The 27,787-nt window shown below is 39.9% G+C and overlaps 1 protein-coding gene across 1 annotated transcript in view; it reads left to right on the top strand.

The window, feature by feature from the left end:
- The window catches only part of LOC117001466 (transcription initiation factor TFIID subunit 4-like), a 146,582-nt gene extending 119,830 nt beyond the window's left edge, over positions 1–26,752 (top strand). The window contains exon 16 of the mRNA XM_042779638.1: positions 26,410–26,752. Within this exon, the coding sequence (XP_042635572.1) occupies positions 26,410–26,574 (165 nt within the window). The 3' untranslated portion in view covers positions 26,575–26,752. The remainder of the gene's footprint in view (positions 1–26,409) is intronic.
- Positions 26,753–27,787: the final 1,035 nt, after the last annotated feature.

Below are 27,787 nucleotides of genomic sequence, written 5' to 3'. Positions count from 1 at the left end.
GTGTCACTCTAGATAAAGAGTTTGCAGTTCTAAATATTATCTGATTTGTATATTTAGTTTTGTCTTTACTGACAAAAGTCTCAGATTGTTTCTGTGTGAAAGTTGTCTCAAGTACAATCCATGCCCTCAAAATCAAGAATCACCAAACAAACTAATGTTTTGGCTTGTGATTTAAGTTCTTACTGTTGGTGATCACTTACAAGTGTTATTTGAACAAAGGTAATGGTTTTGGTGCTGTGCACATTTTAAGTTATCTTTACTGTTTGTGCTGTTTTCAGATGTCAGTGCTGTTTGAATCCTGTCTATAGTACAGCAGGAAAAATCCATGGGTATGTTTGTTGGGGGAAAAAAAATCAGATGCTAGGCATTGCTTTATTTGCTTAGGTGATTTTAAAAATGCTTTTTATTTATATTACTGAGGGAGAAGATATTTTAGCAGTGCCTGTTTTCTAGGGCTTCAGAAGGAGCGTGCCAGTGCAAGGGCTGGAGAGGTTTAGGAGGTCACTGCCATGGGCTGGGGCAGAGGGTCTGTGCAGGGGCACTCCCTGGGGGCAGGACCAGCTGGGCTGTTTTATGGTGGTCCGTGTGAGTGGCTGTGGGCTGGGCTGGCCCTGCCCCAGCGAATCGGGGCGGATCCGAGGGATAATGACTTCAGCAGGGGGCACCGAGGAGCAGCTGGGGGGCACAGAGCCCTTCATCAGCACAGCTGGATCCAGAGCGAACATCTGTCTGTGCTCTTAGACTCCACACTTCTGTTAATACTGGGGGCTGTATTTGCATTTGTTAGATTATTTTGGTAACAGTACTTTCCCGTCTCTAGTGTTCCATTTCTTTCTATAATCCCCTCTCACAGCAAAATCAGTATTGGCAATTCAGAAGAAACAGAACAATTACTTTCATGTAAGCCTTTAACAATTATTAACTTTCCTATACTTTCCCAGCAATGGTTATATGTGTAAGTCTCAGGAAAGAGCAGCTGTGGAATGAAAATAAAGGACTTACACAAAGAAGCTGTTCACTTGTACTGAGATTGCCATGGAGAAGCTGAGTGTGAACTCTTTCCCTGGCAGTCAGAATTGAGGAGGAGGTGTCCATGTGCCCGTATTCCCAGGATATTTCAGTCATGAAGCTCCTGTCTGTGCCTGTGAGGAAGTGAATGGATGATGGGAGGGCAGGATATTTGAATTTACAGGCCAATGCACACTTGCCCATGACTGAGATGATTATAAACATTCTTATAATAAATTAATGACACCATAAAGAACACGGGGAGAAGCTTGCATTCAAAAAACCAGTGTTGGAAAGGAGCAGTCTTGGTATCTATGAAGCTTCCCTGCTTACTCTTATTCATGTCTTTCCCATTTCTTATGTGTTCCCTATATGCTTCAGAAAAACGAATCTTGTAAACATTTGCTGTGTTTTGGCATAGAATAATAAAGCAGACAAGTGTCACATGAATGATTGTGACACTTGTACAAATGTCTGTGAGCTCAAACAAGACAGGCAAATTATGTTTTGACCCATTAAATAGCTGTCTTAGGTAGAAAAAAAAGCCAATTTGTCTAAATACTTAACTCTAGCATGCACAAAAGACTTAAAAAATTTTCAGAATCATAGTTTCTAAGATTAAGAGTTTGCATATTAAAAGCATGTCAAGATGCATTGCGTCATTGTTCCATCTTCAGTTTACTGAGAAATCGCAGTTTGGAGGGGATGGCAGGCAGGAAAATCAGGCTGGGTGTTTTGATTCCCTTTCATAGTGATGCAGACCATCCTTTTGCCATTCCTACTGTTTATTCACTTAATCATAATAACTGGAAAAGAGAATGATGAAGAATTTGGATATGTCATTATCAACTTCCCAGATTTCCTTTAACTTGTTATGGTGTCAGTAAGTTCTCTACAGCAAGGTAAATACATCTGACTCCCCATATGTGAATGTGGGGTAGCCTGGTTGTGGGGCTCAGATGTAATGCTGCAAATAATTTATTTTGTCATTTTGGAGGTTGAAAATTTTTAATTTTGATGAATTTTTTATGAAAACTCCTGGACTGTGTAAATTTTGCCATGTCTCAAAATAATTCCAGTTTATCATTATTTCCTGTCTAGTGTAGGGGTTACATACCCCCTTGAGGCCTGATACCATGTGAATTTTTTCAACCAACTCCCTGTAGCCTTTTGCTAGAAGAATCATTCACTACCTGTGTGTTGCAGTGGCACAATATTCCCAGCCTCTGCCTTTGTTCCTGTCTTCTTCCTTACATGTTCCTTACCTTAGCTTTCCTTGTATAGTCTTAGCTTTCTCCACATAAGGAAAAAAAATAAAATCAAGACAAATTATTTTAGTGCTGCAGTTCATTTTTCAGATGCGAGACCTCACTTGTGGAACTGTTTTTGGAAATTGTATTGATGTTAATGAATTCCCTGCTACTTGGTTTTGGTTATGTAGTTGATAATATGATAATACATAATACATCTCAAGAGCTTTGGACAAAAAATGAAAGTTTTGAGTATTCTCTTAATTTGAGCTTTTTAATGGGTCCTCAACCTGCAACCTTTTATTAATGAGAATATTTTGGAGCAAGTCTGTGGCAAGTAATAAACAGACTGAATGCACATTTGTGTAGACCTCTTTAATGGGAACAAGGAAATGAGGTTGGATGTGCTTAGCTAGGAGATAAAAAGCCCATCTAAGTTAAAAGGCATAATAGGAGTAAAAAAGTGAGACACAGTTTTAGACTGAAATGAGAGTGAAGACTTGGCAGATTAGATTTGCCTTAAGTCTATGATAGTTAAAATAACCCCATTTAAAATTTTGAAACTGTAATTTACATGTTCCTTTATTATTATTCAGATTAATACTAAAAGGGCAGAAGTCATCCAAGGAACTTGTGCATTAATTTTCTTCCCTTTCACTATTCTGCAGATTTGTTTCAAAATATTATTCTAGTACCTTGAATTTTGTTGCTGTTTTTTGTTTTGACAAGTTTCCTTTCTGACTGTCTGTTAATGCTACTGAGAAATAAAGATGCTTTTACAAAATGCTTTCAAGCACAAAAGGAGATGGTTTTCAAGAGATTATTTTACATATTTACATATTTTACCTTAAGCATTTTGTAGTCACTGCCTACTGGTGAATGTATCAGATTTTTACACACACTTTCAGAATGAACCAGTTTTGCTTCTAAGCCATTGCAAAGGGAGGAAATGAATTCTAACTTTTTTCACTTCATTTTCACATCCTCACATTTCCTTATTTCACATGGTTTAAAACAAAATGCCTCCAGCATTATTTTTCCTTTCTCAAGAGCAAAGTGAATGTGACTTTTCTAAGGGGGTCACAGGATGCCTCTGAGGCCTGTGGGTGTTACTGGACTGCTGCCTGCTTTCAGCTTAACTGAAGGGCTTGTCATAGTTTTCATCTCCTAAGAAATTAGCCCTAGGTGCTGGCCAGGAGCAGGAGAAGGCAGCATTATGAGTCCCACGCTGGTTATTTCCCACTGACATCAAATCCTGAGGTTTTTAAATTAATCCTGCACAAAGACAACCCTTCATTTTGGTGCCAGTTGGAAATGAGACTGCAATAATGACCTTTTAAAGATGTCTAGTTGTTAAGATAACCCCCTGTTGAAAGCTGGAGGTGGCTCTTGCACCCCGCGTGGATGCGACGCTCCCGAGCAGCCGCGGATCCCGCCAAGGAACCGGGAGCCGTGGCCAGTGCCCTGAGCTGTGTGGCCACCAGCCCTGGCAGGCAGAGCCCACCGAGCCCACAGCTCCAGAGGCACACAAAGGGGCTTTGTGCACTTCCAGGGCCACATTAGTTACACGCTGGCAATAGAAGCCTTGCACAAAAGGGACCGACTCGGCCATCAGAAAAGTTAATTCTTGGCTCTGAGTGTGGGTTGAAAGTGTACCTTCCAATGCTCTGAGAGCTTGGAAAAGCTTGGAAAAGGGAGCATTAACAGCAACTGCTCATATAAACAAGAAAGTGATTTAACGCATGCTACCCCCAAGTGTGAAATGGAAACTGGCCCAGTAGAAAAAGGGAAACGTGGAACAGATCTCTATATTTGTCTGTTGGAATAAATAGAAATTTGTATTGGTCTTAAACTCACCTGACCATTCCTGTCTTTTCACCTCGGGGTTTTGCATCATAAGCCTGTATGAATTTCCCACGTGCAGAATTGTCTTTCATTACTAGAATTAAATAGGTATGAAGCTGGAGATGGTCCCTCTTTGTAGTCAACATAGCTTTGTGTAAACAAAGGCAAGAAACTGTATATCTGTGACAAAATATTTTGGTAACCATTACCCTTAGCAATTGTTTTTCTACTTTTAAATTATGAAAAAAAAATACCATGGCACTTTGTTTTTGTTAAAAGGATAGCTGCTCTTTTTTTTTGAGGGTTTTCTGATTTGGCAATGCTCAAAGGTGGTTCCAACTGTAGAGAGTAGAACTTTGAGTGCTGAGACAAATTTAATTATGATTTCAACTATACATGAGATATGAAAATTTCAGATGTTTAACCATCATCAGTGGCATGTTTTCCTTTATAAACTGGAGTAGGTCCTGTAGAATGAGCATTTTTAATCTGTTTAAATATTCCACCTTTGACTATTCAGTTATATTTTAGTTCTATTCATCAAAAAATAGAAAATATTCATTAAACATTTTATTATTTGATTGTGTACTCCACCATCTGCTGCCATGATGCACACAACTCTTGTTTTGAGAAATGTACTGTGAAATCTTTGTTAGAATCTGCAGATTTTGAAAATGCACAGTATCTAAGCTTTCCTCTTTTTTTACCCTTAGCATTGTTAGAGATTTCAGGAGCTTCCTTACAACATTCCATAAATTGTTTATCAAAATGCAGACATAAGAAAAATACCATTTGTATTTTTCTATTTTTCTTTTGTGTATTAAAATAGTGGGATTACTTGCTTAATCACTTAGGGAGGCAGTAGAAAATTCAATCTCTTATTTTATGATCATTTCTCTTCTTTAATACATTTCACCTAGTTTAGAAGTATGGATCAGAAACTCACAAGGAAAACTGATGCCCTTTCCTGCAGCTAAATTAACAGGAATCACGTGGAAAACAATCTGAGCCTTGTATGAAAAGGGGAGCCATTAAAATTAGCCCTAAGCTATGGACTGCACCCAATATCACTAGAACTGCACTCACTGCAGATGTGGAGGCTGGCTCTCAGGCAAACTGAGCTGTGTTGTATAGCTACAATTAAAATCAACTCCTCTGCCAAAAAATAAAAGGGAGGAGGGTAGAAGGAGAACATCAAAGACAGATTGAAATGTGTAGTTAGTAATAAGAGTGGTCTCCTCTTGAACCAAGCCCTGCAGCGATTCATGGCCCCCTTGTTAATGAGAAATTTTGACCTCTGGTTTGTAAGTTAAACTTGTAATCCCAGCTAATGAAGTAAATCAATCCCAACTTCAGTCTGTTGTTCCCATTTTTCTTTCCACAGTGTGTCTGGGAGTTACTATCCAGGTCTACAAATACAATTTGGGGGAAAAAAATTATTCTGCTGCTATTAACTTCTTCTGTTTCACAGATTCACTTGCACATCTCTAAAGCAGGCAGATTATTTTAACTTGTCTGTGTGCTTGTAAAATGTCCTGTTGGTTTGGAGTGTTTGTGGCATTTAAATAATAGGTCTGAGTTAACATTTTAAAAGGGAAGCTGGATTTGTAACTATCCAAAATATTTATTTCCAACAGGTTTAAGCTTTAGATGTGTAGATTGATGTGAAATTATTTAAAGAGCTTTATTTTAATTCTTGCTATATATTTAAGGGGATGCTGGTGATAGTTTTGTGTCACAAAAAGTCTTCCACTGCAGTCTCAATTCTAAGAGAAAACATTCCCTAGCAATAAAATGAATGCAAAGCGAAATGCCAATTTTCATAATGTGTGGATCACCCTTTGAAATACATACTTTTGTGTCTTGTGAGCCACCGAGTGACAAAAAACCCCAATCCAGCCCAAAAGCCCTGGTAAAGCCTGAGTTGATTCTGTCACACCATGTTATTAAGGAATCTGTAAGAGATCAGCAACTGATATTAAAAGGAGGTGAAGTCTTTTTGGGAAAAATAAGGAGATGTCAGATTCATAATGTGATCCCTTAAAGAAAAACATAACCAGCTAGAGACAAAAAAAACTTGTAGCTGCTTCATTTTCCATCTGTGTTAATAACTGGTAGTGCTGTGGACCCTTCTGAATGGCACAGACCCTTTTTTGTTGCAATATGTTTCTCTCCAAAGAGAGTTTTTTACATTGTTTTATGGCTGTTTAGTGCTGCAGACAGTTTACAGGGGCAGCATCTCCCAAACTAAATATATTTTCCAAAATGAAGGGTACATGTGCTCCCCTCTTGCTGCATCTCTGCTCTCCCTGCAGCTGTGGCCCAGAGTGGTGCAGAGTTTTGGCTCCCAAGTTTTTGGTCCTTAATGCTAGTTTTTTATATCCATATTCCTGCAGTTTGGTCCACAAGCCTTACCTCATATTACAACCTCTTGTAGATGTCCTGCATTTTGGTTTCTGTCATGAAGAGGGAACAAATGACCACGTGCTGCTGTATTTTATGCAATTTTATTATAGGAAAGAATAATTCTTTGCAGCAGTGAAGTCAGTCTCTGGGGACTGCCCCAGCTGAGCAGCTGTTTTTCCTGGGCTGACCCCTGTGGTGCTGTGTTTTGGTTACCTCAGGGACCAAGCCTGGGCTGTTCTTTCTGGAAGTAGGAGCTGTATTATTTTTATGCTTTTAAAAGAGGATGATTCCTAGATTTGATGACTTGCTGCCTGAAAGCCACAGTGATTTCCTCAGGGCAGGCAATGGTCAGGGGCTGTTGGTGTGCCCAGAGGGATGTGTCCCCCCAGGCAGGGACAGAAAGGCTCCTGCAGAGCTTCAGTGAGTGACCTGTCAGCAGCAGGTGACACCTGGCCCTTGTCTGCCCCTCTGGGAACTGAGGGACACTGGGCAGCCCTGGGAGAGGGGGATTCAAGCAAACCTGCAGAGAAAGAAAAGCCCTTTGTAACTCACTGAAAGCTGTTCTGTCACTGTGCCTTGCAGTGAGGAAGCTCCTTTCAGCCTTTCTGAGAAAACAAAGCACCTGAACCGTGGGTCTGAAAAGAGCTGGGTGAGCAGAAGGTTCTGGAATAAATCATAGAATGGTTTGGGTTAGAAGGGACCTTAAAGGTCCCCTCGAGCTTTTGCAGAGGACCCACAGGTTGTGGAGAGTGAGATGCAAGGGGCATCTCCTAAGAAAAGGGAGGAAGAGCTTTTCTGTAAAGGAACAAAATATTAATGCAGTCCAAATATAGAGATTATATCCCCTAATAAGTTTTAGCCTGTAATGTATATTTTTCCTAAGGATCAAATGTAGTGGAAATTTTTAATGCTCAGAGTTCCTCTGTATCTAGAAGGACTATAAGTTTATAAGTAACACATTAAGTGTTACCTGTGATCTTCAAAGTACACATGAAGGGCTAGATTAAACTGTATACTGTTTTTGTTTGTGATAATACTGCACAATCATTAACGTTACCTGTATTGTTCTTTGAAGATGCTCGTGACCCTCATAATGATTTGAAGCTGGTTGCCTTATACTGCTGCAAATCATTAGTGCATTATAAGTAAGACTTTATAATAACCTACTTTTTGTCTCACTAAATTTAAAAGCAGCTTTGTTAATTGTGACAACAAGTGGAAAAACGAAGCAGCAAATCTGTTCTCAAGTGATATACCTTAGTATATGGAGGATCCTGTTGTGAAGAACTTGGAAAATAATCATGGTTTATTAGCTGCACAGTCTTTCCCCCTTTGTTTCTATTCATTTAATTTAAAGTGAAACAACTCAGCATGCAAAACTAAAATTAGCTGCAAAAAAGGTGTAAGTGAATAAACAGGCAAATCCATTAGAGTCGATGGGTTATTGGATCCCTTGCCATTCCTCAGATGGCGGCCTATTAAAAGTGGTAATGTGTGCCTGCAGCATGGCCTGGAGGCACCAAGAAGGCCAAGACAGGCATATTTCACATGCATCAGACACAAGAATTAAATAGACCAATGTTCCCTAAAAGACTGAAGTACATCTCTTTCTGACGTTCATCTCGGGCAAAAATTCATTGATCTCAGTATGTCCCTTGGCAATTATAAAATATTAAATCCAAGTCACACTTTTCTAGTTGGCTTAATTTTTTCTCTATTCACAGCTTTCTATTTGATGAATTTTAACAAGTTAGGAATAGCATCTAATAATAAAATAAAAACTGCAGAGTGAAAAAGTTTGTTCATTTCACATTCTTATATTTTTATATTTAGCTTTTAGACCTGCCTGTCATTTTATTGTGTTTTAAATAAAATTGCACACTAAATAGATGAAAAGAATATATATTTATACACTCAAAAAACCCATCCATGTTCTCCTTTGAATTTGCAGTTTATTTTTAAAGCAAGATATTAGTATGTGTCTATAGTATTGCAGTGAAATCTGTATTTTAAAACTAAATCTGTGTAGTTAATCAGCATTGTTTTTCCTAGTGTCAGACAGTAGTGATTTCTGCTTCGTGTTTCCCTTATGTCAGGCTGGAAAGATATAATCTTTGTGGATCTTAGTTCCAAATTAGTACTTGCATGAGCATTTTTGTTTGTTTAAACTGAAATTTGGATTTGTTTGTGTAAACATCAGTCAAGCAAAATGAAAAATAACCTTTCAGAACCTTTATCTGTTTTAATATAAATGTGGAGATTGTACCATTCATTACAGCAGAATGAATGTCTTTGCTGGTGAGAGAATACCATGGGGAGATTTTTTCCATCTGGGTTCTACCTGTTGTGTTTGCTGGTTCCCTTCCTGCTAGGGACTCTCACCTGGCTGGCACATTCCACTCTTTCAATAAGCTCTTTGCCCAACAGCTGGAAACAGTCTAGGCTAAAAAGATATCAAGAAGAATGCTCAGAGTCTTGGTTGGCTTTCAAAGAATGACAATTTTGATAATTTACTATCAGCAAAATTCCCCCACAGAAAGGTGGGGCAGGCTGATTGGTGGGTCTTAAATTTTCAGAAAAGCAAAGTTCAAGATTTTGCTTTACATTTTGGAAATAAGACCCTGTTGCCTATCACTTTTTTTTTAATACACCTAAGTTGCTTTTTGCTAACAGAAAAACTATTTTAAGTGTTAATGAGATGAGGGAAAAAGAGAAAGAGTGGGGCTGCCAGTGTATGTGCTTTAGCACCAATGGAGAGAAATCAGTGTGCTGCCCTGTGTGCCCAGCTTTAGACAGGGACAGGTTGGATCTCTGCTTCTGAGCTGAATTTCTCACCTGGCAAATGTGTCCCTGAACCCTGAGCCCAGTGGTGTCACAGCAGATTCCTGGCTGTGGTCACTGTGCTCATCACAGTGTCAGGGCAGGGTTCCTGGCTGTTCCTGGCTGTGGTCACTGTCCCCAGCACACATTTATCCCCTTGCCATGAAGACCAGCTCACTCCCATGGCTGCAGTGACAGCCCTGGCAGGACAAGGAGGATATAGCACAGCTTCTCATCCATGCTTTGGGGGTTGTCTGGGTTGTTTTTATTTTTTAAATAGGAAATTGTGCCTATCTCTTGCTGTATCCCTATCCTTTGTACAGTGGATATTGTAAGAGGGCTCATTTCCAGATAAAGGCGAATACAGTTGCCAATGACCAGCATCCATCTCTCCTGTCTGAGATAACAGAGGTGTAGGTATGACACAAAATTCAGGAAACACGGGAACACTGTACAGGTCACCAGAATCCCACTAGTTGTGAGATTTCTTTTCATTTTTCATAGCAGTTGTGATCCACGTATTTAAAAGTCACTGTGAGAGCAATGTTACTCACATATTTAGGTTTGAAAAGTTCAGATATAATTTCCCCTCTTTAAAATTAATTTTCATATCTTCTTCTGGAAGAGCCACATTTTGAAAAAGGTCTACAGTATGGCCTAGGCTACAATGTTTGTGTATATCTCTCCCTGTACATGTGCTTGTATAGACATATATGTGTGCTTATAAAATAATTTTTGACTATGTATGTAATTTATTATCAACCATTTGACATTATAAGCTGTCTCAAATATGGCTGAGAAAATAAAATTAGAAGAGTTGTGTTCTGTGGTTGATGATTATGGGTTGCTGGGGTAAATTGGCACTTTCCAAGGGCCAGCATTAACTACTTGCTGGTGTGTTGTGTGTGCTGGTTTCTTGGACAGCCAGCACACCTTTATGACCAGCCAAAATTTGATTTCCCTTTCTCACCTAATGGACTGACACATGTATTATTTATTAAAGCCAAGATTCTAATTGATGTTTTTTCTTAGTATATTGGTATCAGAGAGCACTTTTTGTTCAAAATGCTGTTTCCTTTATTGAGTTCCCTGCTGCCATCAACCATACACTCAGTCTCACAACTATTTATCTCATCTACCCCAAACATAATTCTTGCCTGTTTCTTTGAATTTATAAATTGCAGAACTGGGTTTGCTTTTGATATCCACTTAAAATCCTGTATTTCAAAATGAGACAAAGTAAGATGATTTCAACTACAACTATTCTGAATATTTCCATGACTTTACATCATATGAAAAACTGCACTTCTCCAGCTAGCAGTTTTATTTTATTCTGCAGAAATAAATATAGCTTTTATTTTTCTTTTTTTTTTTTAATTTCTTTAAACATAAATTAATGATAGTTTAATCAGTTTTCTGGCTGTTTACATTTTTTCCTAGTCGGTTCTGCATCATGATATTTTTGTACATTATATTATGATATAAAAATAAAATTAATAGCTGTAAAAAGTGACAGAATTCTGCTGTAAGGATGTGCAATATTGTTTATTAAAATTACACTGTTTAAAGAACATTTTACTGAACTTCATTTTTCTTGAACTGCATACTAATTTTAAAGGTCAGTGTGGTTAGTTACCATAGTAGTGACCTAAAAATAACCTTTCCAGTGTACCTGTATATTTCTGATCTTAGTGTTAGCATTCAGAAATGTTCTTTCCCTTAGAGTTTCAGCAGCTAAATAAGTTGCAACCCCTTCAGCTATACTCATAAAAATTTGCTTCCAGACAACATGGTCTGTTTATTGTGTAATAATCGAAATGGCACTAAATTGCAATGATTGCTGAACACTTAGGAATTGCATTAACCACTTAACTGCTAAACTATTTTCCATTTTCTTCCTCCCTGTGAAGTATTATATTGATTTTCCTCTTAGTTAGAGCTGCTTACTCAAGCTCTGAGATGAACAGAATATTTTAGTAGCCTCGTACACTGTCATATTTTGAGTCAATCAGCAGTGACCTTGGCAAAGAATTTTCTGGAGATTTTTAAAAAAAGCTATCAAGCAGAATAGCTTTGTGTGCAGCCATGTATCTTTACAGAAAATAGAGGGAACCACAAAACGTCTCTGCTAAGTGAGCTCAGTACACGATATGGAGGATGAAATCTTTCTCTTCCCCTCTCTGCTCCATGGGTTATTTCCTGTTACTTCTAATACTGCTGCTAAGACAAATTGGTGAATGGTCACGAGGACTTAATCAAACCCTGTAATGTGGTGCTGGGAGTGTAATTAAAAATATAAATACAGTGAGAAGTGAAGGATTTTAGTAGGGCCATTGTATTCTTGGGAGTGTTGACTTTTTGTTTTTTAGCTGTTGTTTGTTAACTGGAGCAAAACACAAACATTAGAGCAGTATCAAACTTCAAAGCTTGTTGTTAGCCTAAACTAGTTGTGCTGTCAAATATTTTACTTTCAAATTGATTTTGTTTTTTTCTCTTTATAGAGTTAAATTCTGGTACTGTTTCTTTCTGGGAAAACTTGCCAGAAAAAGCAGAGGGGTTTTTAGTTTGCGTTTTTGCGGGGGGAATTTTTTGTTGGTTTCTTTTTTTATTTTTTCCGAAGCAGAACCTTTCTGGAATCTTGCTGAAAAAAAAAAAAAAAAGTAGGGGAGAAAAACTGGCACAGGTAAGGAAGAGTTAACTAGAAATGGAGCGGGGATGCTGGGGGGCAGCAGTGCTGCAGAACATAGCAGTGTTCGTGCGAAGGCAAGTCATTTCCCGAAACACTGCAGACACATGGCCCCGGGCGCTCTAAAACCTTTGGAGACCAAAATGGCTCGCAGGAGTTAGAAGTAATAAGGTGTTTTTCCCTTCTTTCTCCTTCACTGAAATTCTGTAAGGTTGCTATGCATTACCAAGGAACAATGCCACTATTTTTGTGTTTTATATGGGTATTAAGATCCATTACAATTTGACATTTTTAAGATTGGTTATCCTGTAGTTTGGTGTTAAATTGAAGTTGTTTGTTTTGAATTTAATTCTTTCATTTTTCAAAGGGAAAAAAGGCAGCACTGCTGTGCTGATAGCTTACTGAAGTATGCCAGGATTTGATGTTTGAATTTATCCCAAACTATAGGCAAAATTATCTGTAAAAGAAGTCTTGGGTTTTATATTTCTTTTAATATATTTTTTTTAAGTCTGAAAGGTGCTTTCTGGCTAGCTTTTCACAATCAGGTTGTAGAAGATACTGCACATCTAATATCTTCAAGGCATACAGTTTCCAGGATTATTTTTAACACTGTGTTACACACCCAAGTCGTGTTGTGCTTAATGTAACCTGCTCATGATTATTATAAACCTGCATGTTTGCAGCAGCTAAATAAACTCCACATCAAATAAATTACTGCAGGAACGTTATTAGGCCAGCAGCAATGTTAAGGACATCTGTTAACTCTTTTTTCAAATGCCCCGTCCTAACTGTTTATTCTAAGCATTTATGTTGTTAATTACTACTTAAGTACACAGAGTAGTCATTCAGAGCGAGCTGTGAAGAGCTGCTGAGGAGGATGGGGCAGGTTCATGTCCCAGTCCTAGCCTTGCTCACAGGAGCATCCCTGCGGCAGCTCTCAGTTTCAGGGTGAGCAGTGGTGAATGGGGGCAGAGGAAGGGATAATGGACAGATTTCCATGGGGTGGTCACAGCAGTGACCAGACTCCAGCCACTGAGCCCTCACCTCAATCAGAGAGGCAGAGTCTGAGCAGTTTTCCCCATTTAGGCCCTAAAAGTCGAAGTTGTTATTAGAGCCGGTGAAAAAAAACCAATCCGCTATGAAACTTCCTCTGTCAAAATACATTTTTGTCAAAGATAAAATGTTTAGCAAAAATACATCTGTTTCAAAAACATATTTGTCAAGAAGGTTTCTCAGCTTCGAGATGACATTCCTAGTGAGAAAGTGAGCCTATTGCCGAGTGGTTGCAGCCCAGATGCAGGAGATGAAAGATGAACAGTGCCTGAACCACTGGGCTGACAAGTCTCTCTGCCACTCATGTTTGTTATAATGCAGGATGAAAACGTTGAGAATTGAAATGTTTTCTGCCTTAGTCTTTATTATAAGGTAAAATGTTGCACACTAGAACCCAATTCATAGTTCTTTTAAATATCAATACTTTACATTTGAAATTCACCTGAGACCAGAAGGTGTTTTGCCAGCTGGCACCAGGAGTGGTGCAGGGCTCCTCTTTGTTTGTAATTTAGTGAATGGCAGTTACCTGATCATGAAAACAAACAGGATGCTGCTTTTCAAAGGTTAGGTGGAACTTGAGAGCAACTCCGGTAAATTAAAACAAACAAGCAGTAATAAAAGGTCCTGCTGCAATTCTCTAAAGACAGTGTCTAAAATGTTTCAGGCGGGAAGTTTGCCAGAATACTGTGAGCTTTTCATCAGCATGATAGAAAAAATAGATGTAAAATAAGGAATACTCCATATCTGTGTTTTGTTTCTGTCATCTGAGCAACGTCTGATTTTCAAATTACAGTCTTGCCTCTGAATGAGATTGAGGTAAACCTGTAGTATATACTTTGAGTATCTGCAGTTCAAGTGTTTTCCTTGCAGTTGAGTGTTGGCTCATTGCAGGGTGGCTGTGGAGGATCACAGCTGTAAGAAACCTCTCCAGTGATTCAGCTGCAGCCAGACTGGGCAGACAAAGGCAGGGCTGACTGCCTGGAGAGCCCCAAGTCCAGCTGCAGGATGGCTCCTCTCCTTTGTCCTCCTTCCCCTTGGCCACCCCAGGACTCCCAAGGAGCTCTTGGCCCTGCCTGGTGCCTCTCCCAGGGCAGAGATTCCCACAGGTGCTCCCCAGAGTGTGCCAGATAAGATCATGGCTTGGCCAACCCCTGTTCATGGCCAATGAATTATGCAGCTGGGGTAATTAGATGGTTTTGTTCCCTAGATCAGGATTATGCTCCTGGGGTGCCACCTAGGAAACTCTGTGAAACTGCATAATGAGAAAGTAATTTTTATGCAGAGGTGGAAATATTTTGAATGCAAAAGAGAATTGGTGGGGGAGGGCAGTTGTCCTGCATTTGGAGGAGAAAAGTGAAGTCCCGTTGTTAACTGTTACAGCTCTTATTTCCCTTGCACAGTGGGAGGGGGTGGAGGAAGAGGCTATTTTAGCACAAACTCCAAAAGAAACAAAGTGCTACTCTCTTCCCCCAAGTAGAGCTATATAGATTCAGTTGTGTGGTTGGAAAACATGTGTGGAATTATATATTTAGGGATTCTGTATATTTGTATAGACACTGTATACCATCTGTGTAATAGGACCCAGATTACAATTAAAGTCAATATTCCTTAATTAAACCATAGATTCCACGATATTCTTTGGCTGCATGTTTTGGAAGACATTTGAGGTAACAGACTAGTATGTAGTTTTGACTTCTCTAACCTCCATGCCTTATGTTTGTGCCTCAAGATAACATTGAATAACATATTTAAACTGCTCATGTGTGAAAAAGCAAAATTATATCTCACTAACTGATTTCTTCACACATTCAAAAAATCGAATTCCCCTTTTGTTCAGATACTAAACAGGAATCCAAAAGGAAGCAATATTTGTACACAAGATGTGGTATTTCAAAATGGAGAAGATGCAAATACTTTTAATGAGAAGGCATTCTACTGATGATAAAAGTTGAATAATTTTACAAAGATATTCTTTTACAAACATAGTTTTCATTGTGTAGGCATTACAGTCTGGTTCAGTTGATAATGACTCAGAAGTTTACTGAGCTGTTATGATTTACTGTTTGGAGTTGAATATGGATACTGTAAAATAGTAATTGGTGATAATCATATTTGATTCTTTCTTCAATTTTATCATCCATAAGAACTGGTATTGTCAAGTACTGCAGCAAAAAATAGAGGGGCATATTCTTGTGGCTGTGATTAGTATATATTAAAATGTATTTTTGTTTTCCATATGTCTGTGTATATGTAGTAGTTTTGCATGGGTATGTGTAAATTATACCAAAGCCACAGTCTTTCATGGATTTTAATTACTATGTAGCTATTTTTGAAGTTTTTGTAAATGAAGCAGACTTTCAATTCAGTCCACCAGATGAGTTGTTCTGGCTGGAGTTAGAGCTTACTTTCAAATTCCAACATCTATATGAAATAGAACTTGATGACATGAGATGCAAGTCTTAAAAGTAAAACAAAATAAAACAATAAAACACCAAAACAAAACAAAAACCCTACAGCCCAAACAAAAACACAAAACCAACAAACCCTAACAGTAATAAAAGCTTCAAATGTCTTCTCTCAGTTTACAAAATCTGTCTAGTTTCCTGAACTTTGGATAGAACTTAGATTTATTGCAATAAAATTAACATTTTATTGTTCACTGTGATGCAACTGTTTGGCTTGTATGGGTACACAGAGTAGCAAGGCAGTAAGGGGTTATAGTGATGGCTCTGTTTGAGGAAAAACCAAATTATGCCCATAGTGGGAGGTGGTTAGATTGGGACAGCACTGAAGTTTGCTCCTGGAAAGTATGGAATCCACTGTAGTTCCACTGAAGGGGATGCCCTTTTCTAAATGAGAGCATAACAGAAACAAAATTCTTTGGAAATGAGTATGTAAAGGATACAGCAGGATCTTGAGCAATATTTTTCAGAATGAAGAATGTTCCAGTTACTGATTTATCTTTTTCATTGAAAGGAAAAAAAAAAAAAAAAAAGAAGGCCCCTAGCTCTGAAGGCATAATTTGTTTAAGACCCTGGCCAAATGAAGTCACCTGGGGAGCAGTGGAGGTTTCTGAAGAGCAGTCATGATCTGGCCTTGCATTTTACTGCAATTTAATTTTAAAAGAGTGAGCAGAAGCCAAGATCTAAGAGCTGTGGCAGTTAACGGGAAAAGCTGATATGGGATTATTGAGGTTAGAGTTCAGCTAGAACAGATGGTAAAATAGTTATAACCTACTGTACCATATGTTGCTGCTGCACGCATTCAGGTAGCACATTAAGTGTACAGTGTGGAAAGATCAAGGATCTTAGCACAGATTTGTAGAAAGACCAAAAAAAAGAGCTTGAAAAATTGATTTCATCATTTCAGGCCAGGTTAATGAGAAAGATGTCATTTGTTAAACCAAACACCAGAACTCACCATTCCAGAAAAAGATACCAAAAATTAGGTGTAACACATAACTGCATCTTTCCTAATTCCCAGAAAACAAAAATGAAGCTTGTGTTTCAGGAAGTCTGTTTTGGGCTCGTTAGACTTGAATTTCTGGGGAAAGTATTTGAAGAAAAAAACAAATCCACAGCACTTGAATTCAGGCCATTAAAAACAGGTTATAGTTTGATTTATGATTTTTGTAACTTTTATTCAGGAGCCAGATTGTCAAAAGAGTCTGCTGTCTTATTGAGGTGCCAATGAAGTGATAAATTTCTCCCTGGAAACAACTGGAGCTTCACTGGGTTAGAGTATGTCAGAAAACCTGACTGCTGATCTCTAATCTCTGCTGATAATACTCAGATGCTTTTTTGAGGAATCTGATGTGATACCATGAAAGCACTAAGGTAGAAGACAAGAAAGAGAATGAAGGGTTAATCGAGTCAGAAGTACTGAGAGAAGAAGTGGAATAGTAGCAAAGAAGAAAAATGAAGGCAGAGAGTTGTGATTTGGAGTGGTGCTAAAGAGCCTCTGGGCTCGAGATTCATCTCGCATTTTATAATGCTCATGTTGTGTTGTATCATAATGCACTTGCTCCTCCTGGAGCTGCTGTGCCTCCCCTCCTACTGCCAGTGGTAAAAATAGGCCAGTAGCACCATTGCATGCTGTGGAGCACTGGGAATGGCACACTGCTGTTTCCCTGGCTCTGTAATTGCTGCAGTGATCCCCTCTGTGTGCTCAGTGTTTGTCTGCCTGGGTGCCCTCTCCAGCATCTGCTCCGTTCTCACGTTGCTGCCATGGGTTATTGTGCCAGCTCCACTGCCTTTTGTTTAACTTAGCCACAAATAGCACATCACCAGCCTCTGGTCCGAGCCAGGACTTTGGTAAAGGTTTTTCTCTTGTAGTTACAACCTTCTTTTAAATATAACATTCATATTCATTTTGTTGTGGGAGTAATTAGATCTGATAGACTTGTCAGTTGATACATTGATTACTGTCAGTTGTCAGGACCCATCCATAGGAGCTCTTCACTATGTATCAGATGGTTCATTAGGTGATTTTGTGTCTGGCTTAGACTTATTTCTATTATATATTTTAGAGTCTATTTTAATTAGAGTTGCTTGTAGTGGAGCACTTGATTTTGACTACCTGGTTTTTAATTTATTTTAAATAATTAATAGCTATATCTCTTGGGGATGGTTTTAATAAAGGAGAGGTGGTGATAGTTGTGACATTTACTTGTTAAATCTTCTTTTCTTGAGGTAGCCTGAGTGGTTTTCAAACCTATCAGAATAGTAAAAATGAAAAGCTAGAGATAACTAAGAGTAGAACTTTAATATCTGAAAAAAAAAAATGGTTTTCTGCATTACTGGGTTTTCTCCATGATCATCTATACACTGAAGACATTTATTCTTTATAGATATTGATATGGATTGCCCAAACATTTTGTTACAGTAAGATGGAGTTGATTAAATAATCTTTCGGAAAGTTTTGTGATGCATTTAATGCCACTGTTTATGCAGTGAGGTGGATCTAGGACAATTGTGAGTGTGTGAAAGGGTTAACTTTACAGAAGACAAGTATGTTTGAGTTTTTTTCAAATAGCTCAGTTTGAAATTTAAACTTTATTCTTCATTATTGGCTGTGTAAAAGATAAGTGTCCTTAAAAGATTGGTTGTTTGCTTTGTGGTGAAATGGGCTGGAGGATGATAAGGATTTGGGAATTTGTGAAGTAAGAGGGAATTACAGGGTTTCTAAAGTGTAGAGCAAAGTTGAAATCGTCAGTAGTGTGTTTATAAATTGAAATTATCTGCTTGTTACTCAAGGCTTGGCTGTCTTATTTTGTCTAATAATGAAGGGAGAAGAAAAACCTGGGTTGACAGAGGTTGGAGGACAGAATGAAGCAGAGGGTTGGGTTTGGAAGTTTAGGGGCAGATTAGGTAGGCAGTCTAACACTGTAATGCAGAGCAATCAGAAGTGGTGGAGACATGCAGATCATCAAGTTCTGCTTTGTCCTGGAGCAGTGATCCTGGTGTGGGAGAGAGGCAGGAAGGTGGAGAAGGACTTGAGAAGGAGCATGATGGAAACAGCACTGGGTGACCAGGATGTGCAGGGGACTTCCATAGTGTGGGAGGGAAGCAGTGCAGGGAGTGGAGCTGGTTTGAGGTCACTGATGTCTGTAGGAATTTGTTTCCTTTTGGGAACCCTTTTGCTAAAAGTTCTTTGTGCCAATCTAAGTTTTTAAAATGTTTTTGGAACAAGCAAACCACTAACTTAAAAACAGCCAAGAGTGAGACTTAGCTGTAAGAAATGTGAAGAAATCAAGAACTGAATGGCTGAATGATCTGGTAACTTCTCCCTGCTGAACTCTATCATTTCTCCCTAATGTCTGAAATGCACCATCCTTAATTATATTCCATGATATTTGAAGTAATAGAGTGTTAGTTGTCTTCCACCTTTTATTTACAAATGATAATGCCTTTTTTCCTGCACACTGGGCTGTGTTCTGGCAATGTGTTTATCCTGAAAGCTGAAGGTATTAGCATTAAGGGCTTAATTTTATTGCCACTCAATCCAGAGATAACTGCATTGCCTGTTTTATTTTGGTTTGTTTAATGGGCTGGGTACAGGTAAGGGCCCTGCACTACCCTCAATCCACAGAGGAGCCTGTGGTAATTACAGGGAAAGGTTTAGATCTCTGTTCAGAGAGAGTGACTAATCCACCAGCAGATTTTACACAGGAATAAAGTCCTAAGGAGCTGGTAAATCTGTGGGTATTTTTGTCCTTTGTTTGGCAACTGGTGCATAAAGTCCCTTGATTGGCACTTGCACAGTTGCTGGGAGTGAGCAGGATGGCCAACAGCTGGAAACACAATTATTATAATGTCTGGGTGTTATACATCATAATTAGGCTTAAGAACCGAAAGTCAGCTGAGATGAATGAGGGCAATTCATGCTCTCAAGAGCTGAGAAAGTGATTTTGTGTTTGAGATTTGGACACTTTTCTCTGTCTCCTGCCTGTCCAACTCCATTGGGAGGGCTGGCACGACATGGAGCAGCTCTGTGACCCCTGGGTGTCACTGGGACAAGGAGCAGCTCTGTGACCCCTGGGTGTCATTGGGACATGGAGCAGCTCTGTGACCCCTGGGGGTCACTGGGACATGGAGCAGCTCTGTGACCCCTGGGTGTCACTGGGCATGGAGCACTCTGTGACCCCTGGGTGTCACTGGGACATGGAGCAGCTCTGTGACCCCTGGGTGTCACTGGGACACGTGTGAGGGTTGTCGTGATGCATGTGGAAGTGCTGACTTCTCACCAAAACCTGCTGTGCATGAGTCTGGTCCCCTACAGTCACTCTGCTCAGAGTGTTTTCAGTAAGAGACAGGCCAAAAAGCAGCCTTAACTGTATAGCAATTATGTATGTTTTAATTAGATATTTAAACAATTAAATTTTACAGTTATATGTGTCTAGAGATTGATGAATGTCAAGAATATTTTAATTATTTTATGTTTCTGATTTAATGAAAGTCACAGTCATACAGGTTAGAAAGGAGAGGGCCCCCCACTATGTAAAACTGAGACAGTTTCAAACTAATATCAAGGATATTAGAAAAAATTCAGATGGGAATCATACATGTCTCAAGGAGAATGTGAATCCTGCAAACTGGGCTGTAGGGCTTCTCCTGAAGTTGGTTTGATGTTTCTTGACTGCCAGTGTAAGAGAGTGCAGGGATGTACAGAGTGGCTAGGCTAGAGTAACACAGGCAAATCCTTAAAAAAACGTCAACAGAACAACAGAAAACAAGGAAAAAACTCCTATGTTAGTATTGAAAGATGAGACGGGTAAAGCACCACAATGCTTGAAAAATAGCAATAAAAAACTTGGGCAGGATTAGTATTTCAAAGGGAGCAGCACTTGATTAAACATTTGGAAAGCATGTGAGGAGAAACATTCCAAGCAAAATGAAAATATAAGTGTATGATGGAAACAGGATAAATAGAATGTTCCACTTATAATTACCACAGCAAGAATGCAGCCCAAACTTAAGAATTCTTAATCAGGTAAAATTGTCATTACTTTTAAGTCCAAGTAAGGCAGTGGGTTGTGTGGAGTGTGAGATGCTTGTGGATAAAGATGTTGGCAGGACCTGGCTGCCCTGAAGAGCAGATTCAGGAATAAAGGAAATGAGGAGAGCCAGAGCTTGCACCAGCACATGTGAGTGTGCTGCAAGGAGCTGGAGGAGACAAGGCACCGTGCTCTTACCAGACACCAGATGGGCAGTGGGGGTGCCAAAAGATCTTGGAAGGGTCAAAGGTCTCTGCAGAATGCAGAGCTTACCTCAAAAACCTGACTTTCTCTGCCTCACATCAGGCAGTGATTATTCAGACACTGTGTGGATTCATTCATTAAGGAGTGAAAATTAGTTGAGTCTGGTTCCTACCTGGAGTGCCCTGTTGAGCACTGGGTGCTGAGCACCCATCTCTCTTGAGCAAGTGAATGTCATAGCCCAAAGCTGCCTCACACTTCATCTCATTATTTGTTGGCATTGGGGCAGACTCCTCTTCTTCCCAGTTTCCCACTGAAATGCCTCATAGCCTGCTTTTTGCCCCTGCTCTCATTCAGCTGGGGGGGAAATGCTGTCTTAGAGGGAGCAGTAAGTGGTGAGATTGGAATAGATGCCCAGTTCCCTCAACTGGAAGCCTTTGGATTAAAGCTGCTGCTTTACCAAGCAGGTTTTTTATTTTAATAGCACTTGCATATGTGACTTGATGTAATGTAATAAGGGCAAGGAGCAGGTACATATAAAATCTCCTGCTTGTAATGGCAGCCCATCTCTTTGGGTTCAAATAACATCAGGTAATTATAAACTGAAGTGATCACATCTGAAGAAAAAATGTTCACGGTATCCATGACTTAGTTTGATTTACTTTGCCCTTATTATTTCTTAATTTAAAAATTACTGCATGCTGTCTTTGAAATGTTGCAATTGTGTTGGTATTTGAAGTACTTGTAAGTACTTGTGCAAATCAGTTTTTCTGATGTTTGTCTGCAGGGTGAGGTGTGTGTTTATGTGCCCAGGGGAAAGGAGATGCATTTGCATCCAGGAGGGTGTAGCAAGTGAACGGGTGCCAAAAGAGTCTGTAGGAACAGTTGCACTAAAATAGTACAGGGTAAAAATGTTGGCAAATGAAAATAACCAGCTTCTGGAAGAAAGCATGGGACTAATCCTCCCTGTAAATGCTGCTCATCTGAAGGCCTAAATGATAGCTTTTGGTGATGAATCTTTCTAAAGACACTTGCAGAGCCACCATGTTGCACACATGAAAATGCACGGTATTTTTGTAGATACAATTATATTTCATATAGTATTGTTAATCTTTGAGGTGCTGATGAACAGTTATTACATTTCTGTACTTTGGAGGCATCTTAATTTTAGGATGTTTCTGTGAAATCATTACTATTAGCCTCAGTAGGTGTTGAATTAAACCCTAATTTATGTGGGACAGCTAATCACACATAGTATTATACCTGTTTTTCATGTGCCTCTCAGCCAAAGGTCTAATAGCATTCTATGCAAGTAAAAACATAATTGCTGCAGAATACCTCCAGAATGTTTCTTGTGAGTCAAGACCTCTTATTCAGAAGAGCAGACTAATAGATACCCTATCTTCCCACTCCTCTGCAGTGCATGCAGCTTGCAGAGGCAAAATTCCTGGTGTAGTTTTACTCCATAGCTTGGCTTTGAATTGTTGCTGTGTGATTCCCACTTTCAGACTTTGGCTTGAAGTGAAGTCTGCCACAAGGATGTGCCATGCAGCCTGGGAGGAAAACCAGTACATCCTTTGTCATTATTGCCTTGTCTCTGGCTCACGGAGAGGCAATAGCCACAGATCAAGGCTCTGTTCAAAGCAGAGATGTCAGCACTGAATTGTTTTCTGGTGAAGGAGGGATGGATAAAATATTAAATGCAGTCTTCTACTTGCCGTTCTCTTTCTGTTCCCTGACTGGAATATTGTACTGCATTTCCATGGTTCTGTAATTCAAAGTTGAAGGGGTGCAGGTTTGTGAAGGAAAAAACAAATTAATTGTTCAACAGTAGAAATCATTTTTACAAAGATAAGTGTAGATTGTATTACATCTGCTTTCTTCTGTGAAAACACTTCTGTCCCGAGCAGGGAACAGCCCATTTTTGGGACTTACATACTTTGATTTTCATCCACCTGCTGCTGTTAACTATTGTAATTTAATGCCCAGAGATACTGGGACTTTGGGAGTTTGCCCATTTTGGAATGGGATAGTTTTGGAAGAGGTGTCTGTGTGCCTCAGTCCCCTTTCCCAGCCTTTAAACCTTTGGGGATCCTTAGGGATCAAATTCTGAGTTGGGGCCCAGCAGAAGGGGGACAGAGGTAGGAGGGAGCTTGGGATTTTCAGTGCAGCTTCAGTGGGAGCCTTAGGCTTGGGTACAGCCAAGAGAGGCTGAACAACAAGCCCAGGGCTCGTTGCAGTCTCCTTGCCACTCAGAGATTTGTTTCTGTGGCACACTGTTGGATATTTAGCTACTGATCTACCAGATCTTGGGTCAGTGTTTTATTCTGAACTGTTTGTGTTTCCCTTTGTGAACAGCATGAGTTTTCTCATAGAGGAAAATTGTGAAAATAACAAACAGGCTGAGAAAGGTGGCCCAAATCTTGTGTCACATCTGACATAAATTCAGAATTGCTTCAAAGTGTGCATGCAGAACGAGTAACTACTCTGATTCTTTTGAAGCCATAATTTCAAGCTAGGTAACTTCCAGCAGTGGAATTAAGCTTGTCAGTGCAGCACTGTTATTTGGAATGCTGTGAGCTCTGTCCCCATCAGCTCAGGGATGATTTTACAGTGCAGTAAGCTATTCAGGCAGACAGGCTGTGACTGTCTCACTGGCTCTGGGATTACAGGTTAACCAAGAGCACCCAATGGCAGGGTTACAAATTCCCTGGGATTTTCCATGAATTGATTTTCCCTTCAGCCCTGGCTGGGAACAGGAGCTGGGGGGAAGCTCAGGTTCTCCCCAGCCCTGGAGCCCTTCAAGGAGAGCACAGAGAATCTCTGTGCCCTGCTCTGCTCTGCTCTGCTCTGGGCTGGGGGATTTGCAGGCACCAGGTCCCAGGCAGTCCCCAGTCCCCAGGGGTGTCACAAAAAAGGACTGAAGGAGCACAGGAAGAGAGGCAGAGGGGAAAGGAGAGGCCAGGAGAGAAGGGATAGGAAGTCACTGACACTCATGTTTGGAATGTCTCAAAATGAAGAGGCAGAGTGTTCATATATAAATGAAACAGGTTTTTTTTCTGGTCTGGAATGTCTCTGGAAGTTTTCCTGAAATATAACTAGAAGTTCACTGAACTGGCACTGATGTATATTTGAGTGTGTGGGATTCAAGAATAGCTTGCATATGGTAGGCCAGGAAATAAAGCAGGTAAACAATTTACAACCATTTATTCTTTTATTAGAGCTTTTATCTGTGTACTCTGATTAGTTGCCTAGATACAGACAACACAGAGGCTTGTTTGGGTTGATGAAAAATCTGTCATGCTGATAAAAAATGTGATTTTTCTTGAGGAAATTTTGAATTACTTCAATTTCACTATTCTTGGCTATTATTTTTGACTATACTTGAATTCATGTATGCAGTTAAATAATTATGGCATTTAGTAGTCTGGGTTTTTTTATATAGCATCTGCAGAATAATTGTGAGTACAGTGCACTACCAAACAAACTGATTTTTAATTTAAATTAGTGATCATATTGACACATACAAATTACTGTTCTGTCAACTTACAGATGTGCTTCTGTATTTCTGAAATATTTTTTATTATTATTTTTCACCTTGTAAAACAACTCCAGAACATGACTGATGGGCTCACAAGTGGGGTTACAAATGTGCACATCTTGGTGCCATGTCCTGGTGCTGGTTAAGGAGATTTTGAAGTTCAGTATCTCTAGTGATAAATGCAATGAATATGACTTGACACATCTTAATTCCAGCTACTCTTTCCAAACTAGAAGAGCAGTTCCTTGCTGTAAATGTAACTCAACTGACTCAAGAAATAGGGTTTTTTAATTATGCAGCTTTTCTCTGACTGTTTGGTAACTGTGTGTGGGATGCTCCCAGTCTGGAGTGCTATGGACAGTGGTTTCCAAGGAGTTTAAGGTGGTCACATTCCTTGCAAGTGTATTTGTTACAGGTCCTGTGGTCAGGATGAATCTGAAATAAGTGCTGTGGGGAGAGATGCACCATGGAGGGAACAGAGAAGGAGGAGAAGTGTTTTTTGAGACAGCTTAATTTAAAATAAATACACACACAGTGGTTTCTTAAGGACGTAGAAACAGTGGGCACAGCCCTGGCAGGGTGGGGGCATGGTCAGAGAGCAGTGAGAGGCAGGTCAAGGCCTTCCAAACTGTAGAAGACAGGAGGAGTTTAAATTGTTTCTTTTAGAAATGCAAAGTGTTTCTTGGGTTAAGGTCTGAACTCGAAGCACTGCTGAATCCATGGATTATGCACTGGGCATGTCTGGCTTCAGCATGGCTGAGCAGCTGCATTTCCTGTGAGCACTGAGGTTCAGTGCTCAGTCAATTCATTAACAAAAACTGCTCCACACTGCTCAGATGCTCTGGGTGCCCAAAGGTTGTGGGCTTCTCCCTCTGTTCCTGCAAGCTGAGCCCCATTCACTGCACTCCATTAAGCCTTTTGTGTTTGTGGTGACAGAACAGGATTTGCCCCTCTGCTGTAATCCAGTGAGCAGGAATGGCTGAAATAACAGGAGGGGTGCAGTTCTGCAAGGATGGAGGGAAGCAGTGCCCTGCCTTGCTCTCAGCACACCATAGATGTTTCCCCTACAACTTTTCAGTAGTAAAATTACCCTTAACTGTATTCTTAATGTCTGGAGTCAAGATCTTAGAATAAGTATTTCCTGGGGAAGGGAAGGTAGGTTTGAGCAGCAGTAAGTAAATCTGGGATATTAAAAGCATTGAAAATTTTACCAGATGTCTTAGATGTTTGAAAAAAAGCTTAAATCTTTTCAGAGATTAAAACCTATTTTTCTAAGTTAGAACACTTTATTTTGCTACACACCAATTGGAATTAATAAAAACAATGGACTCCTATGGCTGAAAAAACAACTGAACAAGTGTATGCATCAGGTTTCAGTTTAAACTCCAGGAGACTGCAGGGGCTGTAATTATGTTCTTTCTTTTTCTAAATATTCAGATCACAGTGTTCTCTGGCCCAGTTTAAGAATTTTCTCTCTATATACAAAGCCAGGATGAGGTATTCAGTAATTCAGTACCAATGAACCAATTTTAAAAATATATAATTATTTAACATAGCTGTCGAAACAAGTATCTGATGTTTATGTTTATCATCACACAATGTCTGTGTGATTTTTCCATTTAATTTTTTGATTGTTTGCTGAGTGTTTCCCCACACTGAGCCCTTCTCTTCAGCAGACCCAGAGGAGAGAACTGGGGTCCCTGTAGGGACTTCCAGGATGTCACTCACCTGTTCCCAGTCCTGGGATGAGCAGCAGCATTGTGCACACATTTGATACATTAATGGCCTTATCTACTGAAAATCATTTTGTTCTTAAAAGGCTCCTGAATTTAAACTGGTCAGATGTGTCTACTGTGAACATGACTGTAGCAGGATGGATTTTTCCTGAGTTTGTAAGTGAACAAGGTTTAGCCTCACGTGCTTGCAAGTTGGTGAGACTCAGAAGAATAGAAATAATAATAATAGCTAAAAAGCCCTCTTGTATGTGTTCAGAATGAGGCTCCTAATGACCCACTGAAGCTGTTCAGAAGAATCAGCAGCTGCAGCCCTGGGAGGAGGGAGCCCTTGGCTGCTGCAGACTCAGCTGTGCTGTGTTCTCTTGCAGGGCTTGGGGCTGTGCGGGGGCAGCCAGGGGCTGGGCACAGCCTCCCCCAGGCAGTACCCCCGGCAGAAAATAACACGAGTGAACCTCAGGGACTTCATCTTCTACATGGAACAGGAGCGAGAAATGAGCCATTCCCTCCTGCTCTACCGAGCTCTGCTTAAATAAAGCCAACTGTTGTACTGATTGCTCCACAGAAGCTCAACTTGCTTTGAAAGCTGTCATTTTAATGTGCCTTCTATTTTTTTCAGAAGTCAATGTTCCAGTAATTTTGTTTTGTAAAATTGTCAGACACATGCAATAAATTCCCTTTATGTAAAAAATTATATATATATATATATATATAAACCACAAAAAATGTGCAAAAGGTTTTAAAATGTTAACTCCACAAATAAAATCAACATCAAAGTCTTGCTCCATTTGGCCATTTTAGGTAAGGCTGAAGTAGCTGGTGTTGAAGTTGCAATGGGTCACCTAAAGCATCTCCTGGCCTGGCCTGGGATGAGTTCACAGGAGTGGGCCCCAGCCTTGGTGCTCACCTGAGTGTTCACTCCTGGTGCTGGGCTTGTTTTGTTTTCAGTTTACTAGCACTGTCTCACTGACCATAGTGATACCTGTTGCTGTTTAACTTAGTTGTAATGGCAAGTTTTTGCACAGACAAGAGACTAGCCACTGCACACTCCCACAAATTTTTGCTTTTACTGCACAGCTCATTTCCTGAACCATTTGCTGAACCAAATCTTAAGTGTATGAAATGTGTGTGCAGGGTCTCAGCTGAGTTCCCTTGACTTGCTTCCAGTTGTTTTCTAAATCTCATCAACCTTTTGCGCATTTGTAGCAGCTGGTTAGTAACAAGATTCAAAGTTGGGTTTTATTTTCTAAAAAAAAAAAAAATGTTAATTTATTTATTGCAAAGAGTATGGTTTAATGGTGGTTTTAAAAGAGAATATTGTTCAGTAAAGATTTTAGAGTATTCTATATGGATTTTTAAAGTCGCTGTAAAGGTTTTTGGGGGCCACTTCCACTCGTGGAGTGGGGAGAGCAGGTGAGCCCTGGCAGTGGCACCTGGAGTGAGGACACCTCTGCCCTGGACAGCTGGACCAAGGCCTCCAGCCCTCAGCAGGGGAGGCTCCTGGACAGGCACGTGGCTTTAGGCATAAGGAGCAGCTGTAAGTACCTACAGGTGGGGTAAATGCCTTTAAAACGCTTTGCTGAAGCAGAATTTGGACGCACCCGGACGCTGAGTGGTGCCGGTGTGAGTCTGAGCCATGGGGATCGAGTGGGACACGAGCAGGCGGGGGGCTGCAGAGCTAACAGTGTTATAGTCACCACAAAGGGACACTTTTGCTTATTTATCTTCTCCATTTTTACTATGTTATGC

This window comes from Catharus ustulatus, chromosome 11 (genome assembly GCF_009819885.2).
Source record: "Catharus ustulatus isolate bCatUst1 chromosome 11, bCatUst1.pri.v2, whole genome shotgun sequence".
NCBI lineage: Eukaryota > Metazoa > Chordata > Aves > Passeriformes > Turdidae > Catharus > Catharus ustulatus.
This window is presented reverse-complemented; position numbering and strand designations above follow the sequence as displayed.